Here is a 13,646-nt window from a genome sequence, read left to right on the forward strand (position 1 = left end):
CTTGTTATATTTTCTCAACTCGTAACCAATATTAAATTCTTCTGAAGAGTGGAGATAGCACATGTTTATCATTCCCCCTAGTTTCATGGTAGAAGGAAAACTACTGCAAAAATATTTCTGATAGAGAAAAAATCAAATTTATTCAGTCACATGCAAATATAATTTTTAATTTTGCTGCATGTATAGGCAATATGTACACTTCCAACTTTTAAAACTAACCACTATTACATAAAACACAACTGATTTAGGTAAATATTTTCACCCTGCTACAGTGCTTCATGTGTGTCCTAAAATTGATTTCTTCTTCAAATTGCTATAACAGTATTTGCAAAAATTCCTTCCAGGAAAATGGCTATCACTTTTTTTCTTTGTGGTTTTCTCTGAAAGATTCACAAAATTCTTCAGAACAGCAATCAAAACTGAAAAAATAAAAACCATTTCCTTTATGAAATCTCTGTGACCTTTGCCATTATTCACTAGTTAGAAACCCATAAAAGAATAAATAACATATATGACTCACAAATTATCAATTATGAAAAATAATCTGGGGTAGAATGCTACAGTAAGGCAAAAAGATGGATTACTTGTTGTAAACTAATAAAGCTTTTGTTTGTGCATCCAATGTCTCATTTCCTTCCTTTGTGTTGGGAAACTTAAAATTATTTTTAAACTGCATTAACTTAAAAAAATGCAACTATTATAAAAATGAACACTGAAAGTGCCCCAGAAATAATCTGTCATTTTTAAACTAATTTATATTTTATATTTGACTATTAGTTCTAAAAATCAAAACTCAGCAGAGGTGAAATACATTATAGAGCAAGCAGATAGTCCGGTAAGTGGGGTTGTTGGTTCTACCTTCCAGATCTTAAAGTGGTCTTAATAGTGCTATCTTTGTCATTGCAAGGCAGACATAGAATTTAATTAGTCAATAATCACATTTTAGAACACAGGTAGCCTTGTTTTAAAGCATTCCTCCTGCATTAGAATTCTTCAAGCTTTTTGTTTACTTTCCTCTGTGTAACTTGAGGGAGGGGATTAATTCCGATTTTTAATTAAAAAAAATGTGAGAAGGAACGGATGTCTGCAGAAAATAAAATAAATACAAGCCTCAGAGTACCACAGTACAATGTCATCAGCTGTCGAGGGGTTATCTACGAAAAACTCTGGTGATGCAGCGGAGAATTCACTACACTCCCTGACTGGCAAATGACAGGATTGCTCAAATCAGAGATAAACCAAGATGAGCTTTATTTCCATCCAGAAACCACAAACTCCCTGCTCAGCCTTTTGTCTTCCCCGCAAACAGTGAACCCAGTGCTTGTGACAATGCTGAGAGAAAAATACCAGCAGGAATGCTACTGATGCTTATAACAGTAACTGCTGTGTCTCTCAGTTCAAGTGCTGAGTCTTTACACACACCCTTTTTGCACACCCTATGCCAGCATCCACAGTCATCTTTGGCTCACTAATTTTGACCCAACCAAGGGGAGACACCTGATTTATAACACTGCCAGCTACAGCTTTTAACTATGTTGCATGGTGAGAAACAGTGGAATGATTTAATTAAAATAATTTAATTTAAATTAGGCATATTAGACATTATAAGAAAAGGAGCAGAAGGGTGAGAGCTGTGATCCACAGGCAATGAAGCATACTAACCAGAGATTCCCAGGTTCAGATCCTAGGTCAGATACGCACTCCCTGCTCCCAGCTTCAGCTAAGAGCGAGCCTGGAGGTGGCTGCTGCTGCTTTTGGGAGAATGGAGGAGCAGGCTTGTGTGTCAGGAGGGATTAGCTACATTGTCACTCACTAATGACAGCTACCAAATAATTAGAAACCACATTAAGTTCTTAACTCTACCTCTGCTAATCAGCAAGATCAAACTCCTACAACTGGATTGGATTTTTTTTCATTAAAAAAAAAAAGAGAGAGCAAGAATATGTAGAAAGTAGTTTGCACATTTGCTGCCTAATCAGGATGTAAGGCAGCAAACAAGCACACAGTTGTAAAAATGAACTTTGACAGAATAAAATACTCGACTGATTTGGACCAGCCTCAACAGCATCACTGGCGAGGGCTAAGTTTTCCTATGCATACAGGATGAAGGTTCTAAGCAATATTTCTATTAAATGGTGATCATCGAGAATCAACCAATGGAAGGGAAACAGTATTTAAGCATTTTGACATCATATTCTTCAAGAAAGTGGAACTTGAGAACAGCAAAGCTCTGCTACATTTACTGTGAGAAAGCAAAAAAAAAAGCCTTGCAGAAAAAAAGATCTGAGTAGCCTCTACCACAGCCATTCTCGGCTGGGCTGTTAGTCAAGGCAAATTCTGTTCACTGACCTTTGGGAAACTTGCAATTTTGCCATATTCTCCACCTAGACAGAAAGCTTACTTCTTTGAAGCAAATTCAAAATAGATAGTTAATGTAATAAATGTTTTTTGTTTGGGGGGGGAGGTTGGTTGTTGTTTATCGGGGGGGTTGGGTTTGGTTTTTTGTGGTTTGTTTGGTTTTTTTAACTTAACCTGTGACTTTGATAAGGCTGCTTTTGGAAATATAATGGTTACCCAAGCGTTTTATGGTTTTAACAAACCCTTACTTCTTCCTCATATTCTATACAATGTAGACTCTATTTGCATGCAAGCAGTACTAAATTACAGATAAAATTACAGCAAATTTGTTTTCTCAAGAGAGCAGTGAGGCCTAACATCCCTTGAGTAATAACAGCCTTGCTTTTAATTCAGAAGTAGAACTGGAATAATTTTCCCTCAGAAAATGTGACAATGGAGCTGTTCTTGCAGGGCTGAATGGGGCACGGCTCAGTTTGCAGGTGCTCTGGTGGAGAGGCAGGAGGGTGCCTGACTGGGGTCAGGAGCCCAGGCTGTGGTAGGTAACTCCAAACTGGTCTGCCATTCATTGGATGGGGCTGATAGAGCTCTCAACTCTGAACACGCAAAGAAGTATGCCCCAGAGAATTGGTAATTTATAGAGATGTATCTTGCTTATACTGATGGAATCAAGGTAGCTAATAAAAACCTGAAGCACCCTTTGAGCAAAGCTGAAGTGTCTTAAAAGGTTAAAACCCTGTATATCACACCCAAAGCGATTCTTGAATGTGAACAGAATACTACATTATAAAGACCTATCAGCACACTAAAGTTACTTTCCAAATGCTCCAACTAATAGATTGTCACGAAGAAATAACTTTTTTAACATGTTTCACTGGAGTTGTATTGAAGAAGCCTAATATTCAGTATTAAAAGCACTATTTAGATTGACATGGAGCTGTAATGGTATGAAGACAATGATATAACACAGAAACAAAGCTCAAGCAAGGCATTAGTTACCTCTGTTGTAAACTATATCACTCCAATACATCTCTATGTTTGCTTGCTACAATATTGTGATATGATTCCTAACTGATGAAAATCAAGCACATTTAAGGAATAAGTATTAAGTGCTGCTAATGTGGTCTAACACTGGTAATCATTGTCTTGGGAAAATTATATTGTGTTTTATATACTAATACTGTGATGGTTTTATTAACTCAGAATCCCTCTGCTAACAGTGGTGCTTTATAAAAGTAATAATTAATATTGCAGTAAATATTAAAAATTTTAAATTTAAGTAATGATGAAGGAATAAGTATCTGCTGGTATTATTTTTTCTTCAAGAGAAAACAGCAGAAAGAACACTGAAACGAGAAAAAATTACTCAGTCTTTCTTTCTTAAGGAAAACAGGCTTAAATAAACATTAATGGTATCAGATGAGTACTGATCACTCATCTTCAAAGGAATTAGCTGGTTTTAATTATTAAAAATATACTTTTCCTTGCAAATGAAGAATTTGTCACTGGAAAATAGAGATTCAAATATGTACACCTGTGCCTTCTGGTCTGAGATAAGGAAGAGATTTCTTCTCTACCTTGTAAATGAGCACCAGAAAGAAAGAGAGAAAGAAGAGAATCATACAAGCTGACTTTATTAAGGTGAGAGTAGTCCAGAAAAGAGCATCTCAAGCTAAACAGACATCATGCACTTGTGTACTTAAAAACTGAAGACAAACGTAAGAAAATACTAAATACTGCTTCTCTCGCCTGGCAGAAAATACACTGTGCCTGAGCCTTAAACAAATAATGGGGTTTTTTAAATGCACTCAACTTCCAAAACCAGCCTGTCATTGTCCTTGTTACTTGTCGTGGTTTAGGAATGATACTCCCCAATTCAGTGCTCCCACTGAGACTCTCCAAACCATGCACCGCTCGATCGCTCACCCCCCTACCCATTCTCCCTTCCCCTGAGGTGGGATGGAGAGGAGAACTGGAGGCACAGAAGGTGAAGATCACCGGTTGAGATGGAAACAGCAATGAGATAAGAAAACAAACAGTAACAGCAACAATACTAATGACAGCGGACACAAGAAAGAGGAAACGACAACACTCAACCACTCCCTCCACGACACTATGCCAACCCAGAAGGGATTCCTTCTCCCCGGAAGATACTCTCATCCCCCTACTCCCAGCAATGGTACGAGGCAGTACAGAATAACCTCCAGGTCCTAGTCATGCCCCCTCCTGGCTACTGCAAAAATTAACCATTTCCTGGCTGGAACCAGGACACAGAGGTATGATTAAAGTAGATATTTACCTTCAGCTTAACATGTTTATCCCTCAAGTTATGATATAAAGGAGACACACAGAGTGCAGAGAATCACAGATATGCACTGATGTCAGCTTGATGGTGTTTTAATCATAGCTTTCCCAAGTATACAGAGCCACTTCCTGGTGTGATGAATGCAAAATATGTATTCTGTACATCAAAACAGAATTAATTTTATTCATTTTTTAACACATTCCTTTGATACCTTTTTGGTTTTTTTAATGGGGTTACGAAGTGTCTGTCCCCATTCATTAATGAGCAGTGTCTGTTTACAGAGACCAGCCAATTAGAACTGGCATAGCTAATCACAGCTACTATATGACTGAAGAGAGAAAATCATGTTTCTTATTCAGCCAGTGTTGCACACTAATTGTTCAAGAAGTTCGAATTACATAATACTAGTTTTAACAGATAACTTTGCAGTGCTAATAACAGCTGTGAAAGCAGTGGTCAATCTCAGAAAAACAAGACTAAATTATGTCAATTTTTTACTTTTGGGTTCTTCGTAGAGTACTTGTATCTCTGGAAAGCAGCTGGAGTGTTTTAACTTCAGATGTCAATCATGGAAATGTACAAACTCAAAGATCTGCCATACACTTGTAAGTCTATCCAGTATCAGCTGAAGCCATTTGACCTACAATTGGTTTTTTTTTTTCTCTTTAGTAACAACTGTGCTCACAACGTTAGTTATCTCTACTGGATAAGTGTTAATACTTATTCTGGAGTAAGTACAAGCTACTAGTGAATCCAAAATAAACAATGCTTTTAAATTATGCCTCCTTACTTATTGCCAAGTATTAAACAGATTTGGAGATATAAACTCCACTATTTTTCTTTTGAGAAGTAAATAAGCTAAAAATCAAAGATAAGAAATGCTGCTTCTATCAAATAAGAGGCTATGACATTTACAGGCTTTTTACTTCAAGGTCAACAGAAATTCTCCCTTCCTGCAGAAGTTAAATCACTTATGCAATACATTTGGTAAAAATTTAACATTCTGTCCATACTTCTTCACATATTAAACCACTATCTAGGCAACATTTTTTCTTGCTTTGATGCTTTACTAAAAAGATCTTTGAGGCAGTTTTTGCTCCTCCTTATATTGCCATGACCAGTAAAAGAAGTTACTGTGCAAGATAGGCCATTGAAAACACACAGGCTTTACAAGTAATGTGGTTGAGGCTACGTGAGGATGTGTTACTTCTCATATAACTCATCACTAAAAGATGATGAAAAGTTAAGATATCTTATAATCAACCATGTGCACATTTTAAGTCCTGAAAATTTAAATGGCCGAGACTTCCTGCAATAACTGTGAAAGAGCACCTCAGGGAACCCAAGAGTGATAGAGTACACATTATCTTAGAACACCATTACTAAATAATTAACCAAAATCAGTATCAATGTCGCCTGAATTCCTTCAAGTGAAAAGTTTTTCATTCAGGACAGTTATGTGCACTCAAGAGGAAAATGCAATGCAAGCCCTCTCCAGACAGGTATCTATGATGGGTCCAATAGAAGGACTCTGCAACTTTTCCAGTAACACCAGGCAGCGGGAGATTGCCTTGTACATGCCTTAGGTTATCAGAAACGCACTCCAGAGCGAGATGGCAACTCACACAAATTGGCTGCCCAGATTTCTAGCCACATCACTGCCTTACCAGGAAATTTAAAATTGTTTTTAGAACTTTTTAGGTAACTCTAAATACAGGAGAGTAGTAGTTTTTGTCAATTTCTACAATTTTTCATCAACCACAACTTCGTGGATAATGAAATACTTTCGGAATACTCAAATACCTATTTTCTAAGGAAAAGAGGTGGGAAGAACTGTCTGGTAGTGAAGGGAAAAGTTCAAGACTTGGGATACCATTGCCTATTCTGCTATTTATTTTTTCAGAAACTGCAAAGTAAGGAAAATAATTCCCTGCACTGCATAGGTATTTTTGAGATTTAACACCTTAAGACTGCGAGGAAACTCAGAACAGAATCTACTTAGGTACCTAAAATACATATGCAGGTAAAATAATCACCTAAGGGAGTAATTAAAGTGCCTAAAGGTAGTGCTGATGCCATTTTAGACATCCTCAGGTGGGCACCCCAGTCGCCTGTATGGTGATGGCAGAAATGACAGAGAAACTAAGACAGACACTTTCCTGGAACAGCAGCTGGGCGGCACACAGGATGCTCTAAGTTACCAAAACCAGCACTAGGTCTGTGCCTGGGTAATGAATTTCAGTGTTAAACTGGCTAGCAAGTATGTGTTCACTCTGTGAAAAAAGTCAAATGAAACTGACTTTTTAAAAACAAAATACTAAAAGAAGCTTTTATGTATATAAATATTTCCCAGTCTTTATTTGTATCAGATTTGCAAACACACAACGTGACAAACACAAGATGTAGACTGATGACAGCAGTTTTTCCGCACCAGCATCATTCCTCATTTGTTATAGTTAAGTAAATAGGGGTTTTTTAATAACAGCTAGTGCTGGTAGGTTCTTTCAGTATGAGTATTTAATGGATCTCTATGGTCATATATATCAGGTTCCACTATTTACTGTTTTTCTTTCCTATCCCACCTTCTAAAACCTGGCACACAGTACAGCTAAGTGTTGCAGAAAGCTCAGATTCCACTGTAATTTCGCACAGGTCCAATATCAGTTCTGCTGGTCTATGGAAAATTAGGAAAGAGGAAACAGAACTTTTCTTTTTGTCTGCTTTACTTTGAAAAACACAAACAAACAAACAAAAAACCCCAAACAAAACCCTAGAGCAGTCTGGTCCACTTCTTACTCTTTTCTGCTCAAGATACAGCTGACAAAAAGCTGAAAGACTTGCACATGTGTGCAATGTGCATCAGAAATTAATCTTGTACCTGGCCTTGCCACTGCCATGTCACTTTACCTCTGCAAATCTCTCTTTTGAGAACAGGTAGTTTTGACAGCAACAAAAAATTTTGGAAAGGCTTTTTCTGAAATGTAAGAAGCTTTTGCAACTACTTTACCAGCACTTATTCCAGTTTCAAATGCTAGACAAGAGGTGGCAAAGACAATTTGATGATACATTTCACCCAGGTTTAGTAAAAAGCAATTTTAAGGTGTTTATATGTTATATCCTCTATAATAATATCAACAATGGCAACACTAGCAAGTTTTTAAATATATCTGAAAATTCTTATTCTCCAACAATTACAGTGTTAAAAAAAAAGAAAAATATGTAATAACTAGCACAAATCATTCCAACTCCTGATGGTATCATATCAAGTCTCTCCCAAAACATCATCTTTTTACTTCAGCTTTGAGTGAATGTTGCTTCCTAAATATGCAGTAGTGATCATTTTCCTTTTTAATTGGGAAAAGCTAAGAAAGTTGACAAAACTATTTTACAGTCTCATTTCCTGCTAGGGACCAGCTCTTTTCAATCCTGTTTCCTTTTCAGTTAATTAGCATGACACCTCCACAACTAAATGGTGTATGTGCAAGAGAACAAACATTTGATCAAAAGCTATTGTGTCATTTTCATACATGAATTCTGTAATGCCTGAAAGAAGACAAAGCCAAGGTGAGTTAGACCTGACAAATTACCTGGATGTAGGGAAAGTAATTTTACCAGTATCTGGAAGGCTAAGAGACTTTTCTGTGTGCATGCATATACACGTATAGAAAGTATCAGAAGAACACAACAGGAATATGAGAATGTCTTCATAGAAAACTTTAATTTGAGGACATATGGGTGTGACTGGGTGAGGGTACTCTGCTCCCAAGTGAGAAAAGAAAAATGTTTATTTTATGAGCAATACTTATAAGTTCAAACAGGCAATTAAAGTACTTTACTGAGGCCATTTTGGGATACCAAATACTTTGAGGATTATATTCCCTCTTATTTCATGTTTAGTGTTTCTCTAAGTAAAATATGTGGTTCCATTTAGTTACTCAGTTGTGAATTTTACTTTAAAGGTAAGGGACATTGTTGACAATGCACATCTTAAAACTTTTCATTAAACTACCAAATTTAAATTCTACATTTTTGTGTACTCTGACATTTTTGTCTGGCATTTTCATTAATTTTGCAACATACATAAATGTAGCTGAAATGTTAACTGATCAATACTTTGTCTCTCTCACATAGCACTAGAGTAAAGCTCCCTAAGGACCATGCAGCAGTATAGAAATTAAATGTGTATCAAATCCTAATGTTAAAGGCAGCAGTATTTACTGTATAAAGACTGAAAAGGCTAGAAGAATTCCAAATGGACAGGTGGTAGCACAAATTACCTACAATCACTACTAAAGATCGAAGTTTGTCCCATAAAATAATTCCCTGACTAACATTGAAGCATGTCCTTTCACTGATAGCTCAGTTGTCCAATTATTTTTGTGATCTACAAGAACAGAAATGTCTGGTCAAGAAGCTGATGGAAATTAGGCCCAGTTAACAGAGATTTCAGTGCCCACAGTGGATTAATCTGAAGAAAAAACACCCACTTCTGCATACTCTAATAAAAGTTCTTCTGCCTCAAACATACCATATTAATTACTGAATTAAAATAAGAAAATTAACTGCTAAACACTCTAAAGGTCTGTTTTAAACACATAAAATCCTGTGAATTTATGGCAAAGGCTCCCTGTACATATTCTATTCTTTTCCATTGCATTTAGGTGCTTAAGAAGCATAAATACCAGTATGTAACACATGCTTGATCAGCCGCTAGACATAACAGGACTGTACATGATACAATAAAGCTGCTCTGTAATTGAAACGTTAATTTAACATTGTTGCTATGTACCTCCTGTATTTAAAAGGAAATAAATATGGAAAAGCAGGAAAGAATATAAAATTTTATGATTGTTCTAATCCAAAGTCATATGCTAACCAGATCAACCTATGGTTTATGAGCTACTTATGAATATCTTTGAATATCTGAAAATAGCAGCTAGTAATACATCACAGTTACATGAAAACATTGAAATATTATGTGTTAGTAGCAATTTTTCTTCTGCTGTTAATTACTGAAGCACAGAAAAAAGAATTGAAGGAAAAACCTTAGGTCATTCAGACAAAATCCCCAGTGAAGGTAATGAGCTTATGAAGTTTAACAGGAACAGGTAAAATATTGTTTAGCTGAGGAAATGCATAATCTAGAACATTGAAAACTTACCTTCTAAGTTTCTCTACCTCTAGGCACAGCATAGGCAACACGAGTCATTGGGCTGGTGCTTTTGGACAGATTTTGGAAAGAATCATCCTAAACCTTTAATACAGCATTTCTTTATCTAAGATGTCCCAAATAATGTAAAGGTTTGAGACAGCTAAGTTCTGGAATACAAATTATCAGCAAGGCGCTGCAATGAACACTATTAGTCTTGTTGACTAACACAGTGACTCTCCAAAGAGAATGACTTTAAAACGAACTGTAGTAAAGAGTGCAGAAGGTGTATAAAGCAGGTAACAGTAGCTTATTACAGTCACCATATTAATCAAGCCTTTCTGTAGGTTTCCAAGAACAGTTCTTTTTTCCAGACTGATCTTAGTAAGTACGTTTCTGAAAACTGATCTAGTCTGCCAAAATTTCTTCACCTGTAGTCCTGCATACCCCCATGAGAAAGTAAAGCCATGGGGTAAGGTGCTAGACAGAAGTACTTGTAACTGTAATGCCAAGGACTTGGGGTATTGAGAGATATGAAAAATCAACCCCCACATATGCAACTTACATGAAATGGCTGTAAATCTGCATCAGGATGTTAACCATCAAGGTATGTCTTCAAATCCAACAGGATGGAAAAAATCGTTAGTTTAAAAGTCTACATCTTGCACATTATTTACTAGTCTGCCTAAAGAGCTGGAAACCTCCAGAATAGCCTATTTCTCATCTCCTTTCTGGCAATGACATTTTACTGTGACATTCTCTAACCTCTGTGAGTCAATGTCAAGAGAAGACATAATTTGTATAATAGTGAAGAGACAAAAAGTATACATATAGGTACATTTATTTTATATACTCTATTACATTCAAACATAACCTTAGTGCAAGTATAATTCAGCATTACACACGTAAGCGGACCACTCTCAAGATTTCAAGAGCTTATGAAAGTCCAGAAACAATCTAAACACAAAGCTTATAGTCATGATAGAAATTCACATGTATTTGACTTGGCTAGCAAAAACTTTTTTTGCCAGATAGATCCTTGGAGTGAATAACATCAGGTTGAAAAGCACAGGAACCTTTTTGGATGCAGAGCAGGAATAAATCTGTGCAGTCACAGCACAAATGTAAACATAATATATCCATAATTACCACAATCACTACACAGCAAAACAAACACTGCAAGGAAACGAAGAAAATCAAACTTTTGATATCTCTCTCTCTTTATGGAGAGAGATATGTAAAATATGAATATATATGTATACAAAAATAAAATCAGGAACATGTTTCTACTGCAATACAGTGTAACTACAATAATGATGTATACTGATTATAGATCCATCTGCTTAAATTCCTCGTTTTATGTATTTCCAAATACTTATTATGATACTCATATTTTCCTATGACCAGCAACAATTACATTTTAACAGCAACACAACTTCTTCCATGGCTACACCAGTGCGCCATGGGCAAAAAATAATTTCATTTGCCTCAAAGAACAGAATGTTTTCCCATTTCCTCTTCTTCCACTGCCATCCGGTGAGTGTTCCATATTCGTATTAAAATTAGACTTAGGGAGATGAGTACTTACTAACTGGAAGAGTAATAGCAATATGAACATTAGAGTTTTATGTAGAAACTTTTCCTATGAAATGTTGATAACTTTTAACTGAAATGACAGATCGCCGTTCTACAGTAAACAGCAGCAAGTATATTTAGATCTCTCCACATAAGTGTCATTGCTACAGACATCAATAAAAGTGTAAACCCCCTGACTTTCAGAACAGCACATGTATCTCCTGCACTTCTGATGAACACTACAACCAAGGACCGACAGCATTCTCCCATTCTCGACAGGCAAAAGGTGGTTTAACAAGTAACTCAGTACAAATGGAGCCCTGCTAGAAGAAACTCCCAGCAAAACATCATGACTTAACGACACACACAGCTACTTCATTTTACTGCACAGTCAGCTCCAATGTCTTGTTTGATTCCTCCAAATCTTAGGCACCGGACCTTCAGGCACACAGACTTCCTCTATAATTATTCAAAGTTAGATGAAAACTGTTCTCTGTTCATATTCATGGGGGAGAGACTCATAATCTCAGTATTTCAGCCAACTTAATAAATGCAGATATTCCAGAAAGTATGTCCATGCATACATTTTTACTCCTAGTGGGACTCCCTCATGAAACAACAAATGGGGACCACTTGTTTGTAGCTGTTATGATTTTGAAAATAGAAAGATATTTATCTGTGAAACACAATTCAATCAATTCAATTCCAATGCTTGGAATTTTCAAAATTTAACAGGAAAATAAAGGTTAACACTAACGAAGATAGCATTAATTGAGAAATAGCAGTTTTGTTTAAATCACTAAAAATGAATTCATTAAAAACTGAACTATGACCAGAACTTGCTGTCTAAAAGGTACTAAAAGCTTGTATTAATGCTTTTAAAGTTGGTTCTATTTGATTTTGGTGGTTTGGTTTTTTTTTAATTCAGGAACACTACCTCTTAGTCGAGAAGCAAATATTTGGGCCCAGAGTACTTCTTTTTGTAATTTTGTACTTCTGAAAAAGCTATAGGTGTAACATATATGGAGGACAAAATAACACTAATTTTATCTCAATTATATGCAAATAAATAACATTCAAAACAAGTGTATGTAATAAATATGCACAAATAATTTGTGAGAAGCTTAAGATATATTATCAATAATTCACTCCATTTTGATTTGGATCACTCACTTATAAATTATATAAGCAATTATATTTATACTATTAATATATGTGTATATATATTATTATGATTTTTTAAAAAAACCTCTCTTTTGTGTGACATTTTAAACTTAGTTACTCTTCTAAAAAGCTGAATAAGCATTGTTTAGAGTATCATCATAATGCAAAGTTTTAAATAAATTAAAAAAACACCCAACCCTCCATATCTACACTGTTTTGTCCCTCAGTCTAGAACACAACCACACTGGGGTGATTAAAAATAGTATAAAGAAGATCATACCAAAAAAGCAGCTAGACTTCTCGGGGGAGAATCCCAGTCAAAGCAACTGCTAATGTAGCAGATGGCAGTTACGAGCGCCATGATACAATGCTTCATCCGGATAAAGTTCCTTAATAGTAGCTGTTAAAAACATGAAAGAATAAAAATATTTCAAAACCCCAAAAAGTTTCAGAAAAGGCTCATGCTTACAATAATTTCATTCTTAATTTCTTAATTAAGGTGGAGACTGAGAAAATAACAAGCTCTCTAGCTCATAAATTGAGCAAGTTAGTTTAAATTCTCTGGCTTGGAAGAGAGAGAATTTGTTAGTTGTGTGAACTGGTATTTGCTGAATTTCATTTTAGATGGTACACAAATTGTCCAACATTAAAAAGCCACTTGCAAATTTTCATAAATTATTTTGTTTATTAAATTTCAGTTTTATTAAGCCTTTCTTAACAAATGTTGGTCTTTCTTATTATAAAGGTGCTGCAGCACACTAACCCAAAACCATGCAAAATTACTGCTCTAATCTAATTAAGATCATCTGTACCCTTTAACATTTGTAACAAATTTGTCTGCTCTCATGTATTTTGAAAACCTGGTTTTAAGTATTTACCAAACTAACTTTAACTGCATTCTTCCAAACTACAAGACATAACAGCTCTAGGTTTTGATTCAGAAAATGTACTTAAATCCTACAAAATTACTTCACCCTCCCCCCCCAAAAACCCAAACCAAACTAAACCAAAACCAAACAAAAAACCCCAAACAAACAAAAACAAAAAAACAAATCAATGAATTATTTGTGTACTGATTTGCATAGGAAATGATCACTC

At 35.7% G+C, this 13,646-nt stretch overlaps 1 protein-coding gene across 12 annotated transcripts in view; it reads right to left on the reverse strand.

Moving 5' to 3' along the window:
• The window catches only part of MCTP1 (multiple C2 and transmembrane domain containing 1), a 183,504-nt gene that overhangs the window by 79,692 nt on the left and 90,166 nt on the right, over positions 1–13,646 (reverse strand). For 9 of the 12 annotated variants that reach the window (XR_004354543.1, XM_032675856.1, XM_032675855.1 and 6 more), the window contains one exon: positions 12,829–12,948. Coding sequence is in view for 11 of the 12 variants with exons in the window: in XM_032675856.1 (XP_032531747.1) it covers positions 12,829–12,948 (120 nt within the window). In the remaining variant the exon portion in view is untranslated. Of the gene's footprint in view, positions 1–806; positions 901–10,793; positions 10,986–11,082; positions 11,844–12,828; positions 12,949–13,646 lie in introns of those variants that run through there. The other 3 variants (XM_032675864.1, XM_032675862.1, XM_032675863.1) reach the window with 3 other exon arrangements.

This window comes from Chiroxiphia lanceolata, chromosome Z (genome assembly GCF_009829145.1).
Source record: "Chiroxiphia lanceolata isolate bChiLan1 chromosome Z, bChiLan1.pri, whole genome shotgun sequence".
Taxonomy (NCBI): domain Eukaryota; kingdom Metazoa; phylum Chordata; class Aves; order Passeriformes; family Pipridae; genus Chiroxiphia; species Chiroxiphia lanceolata.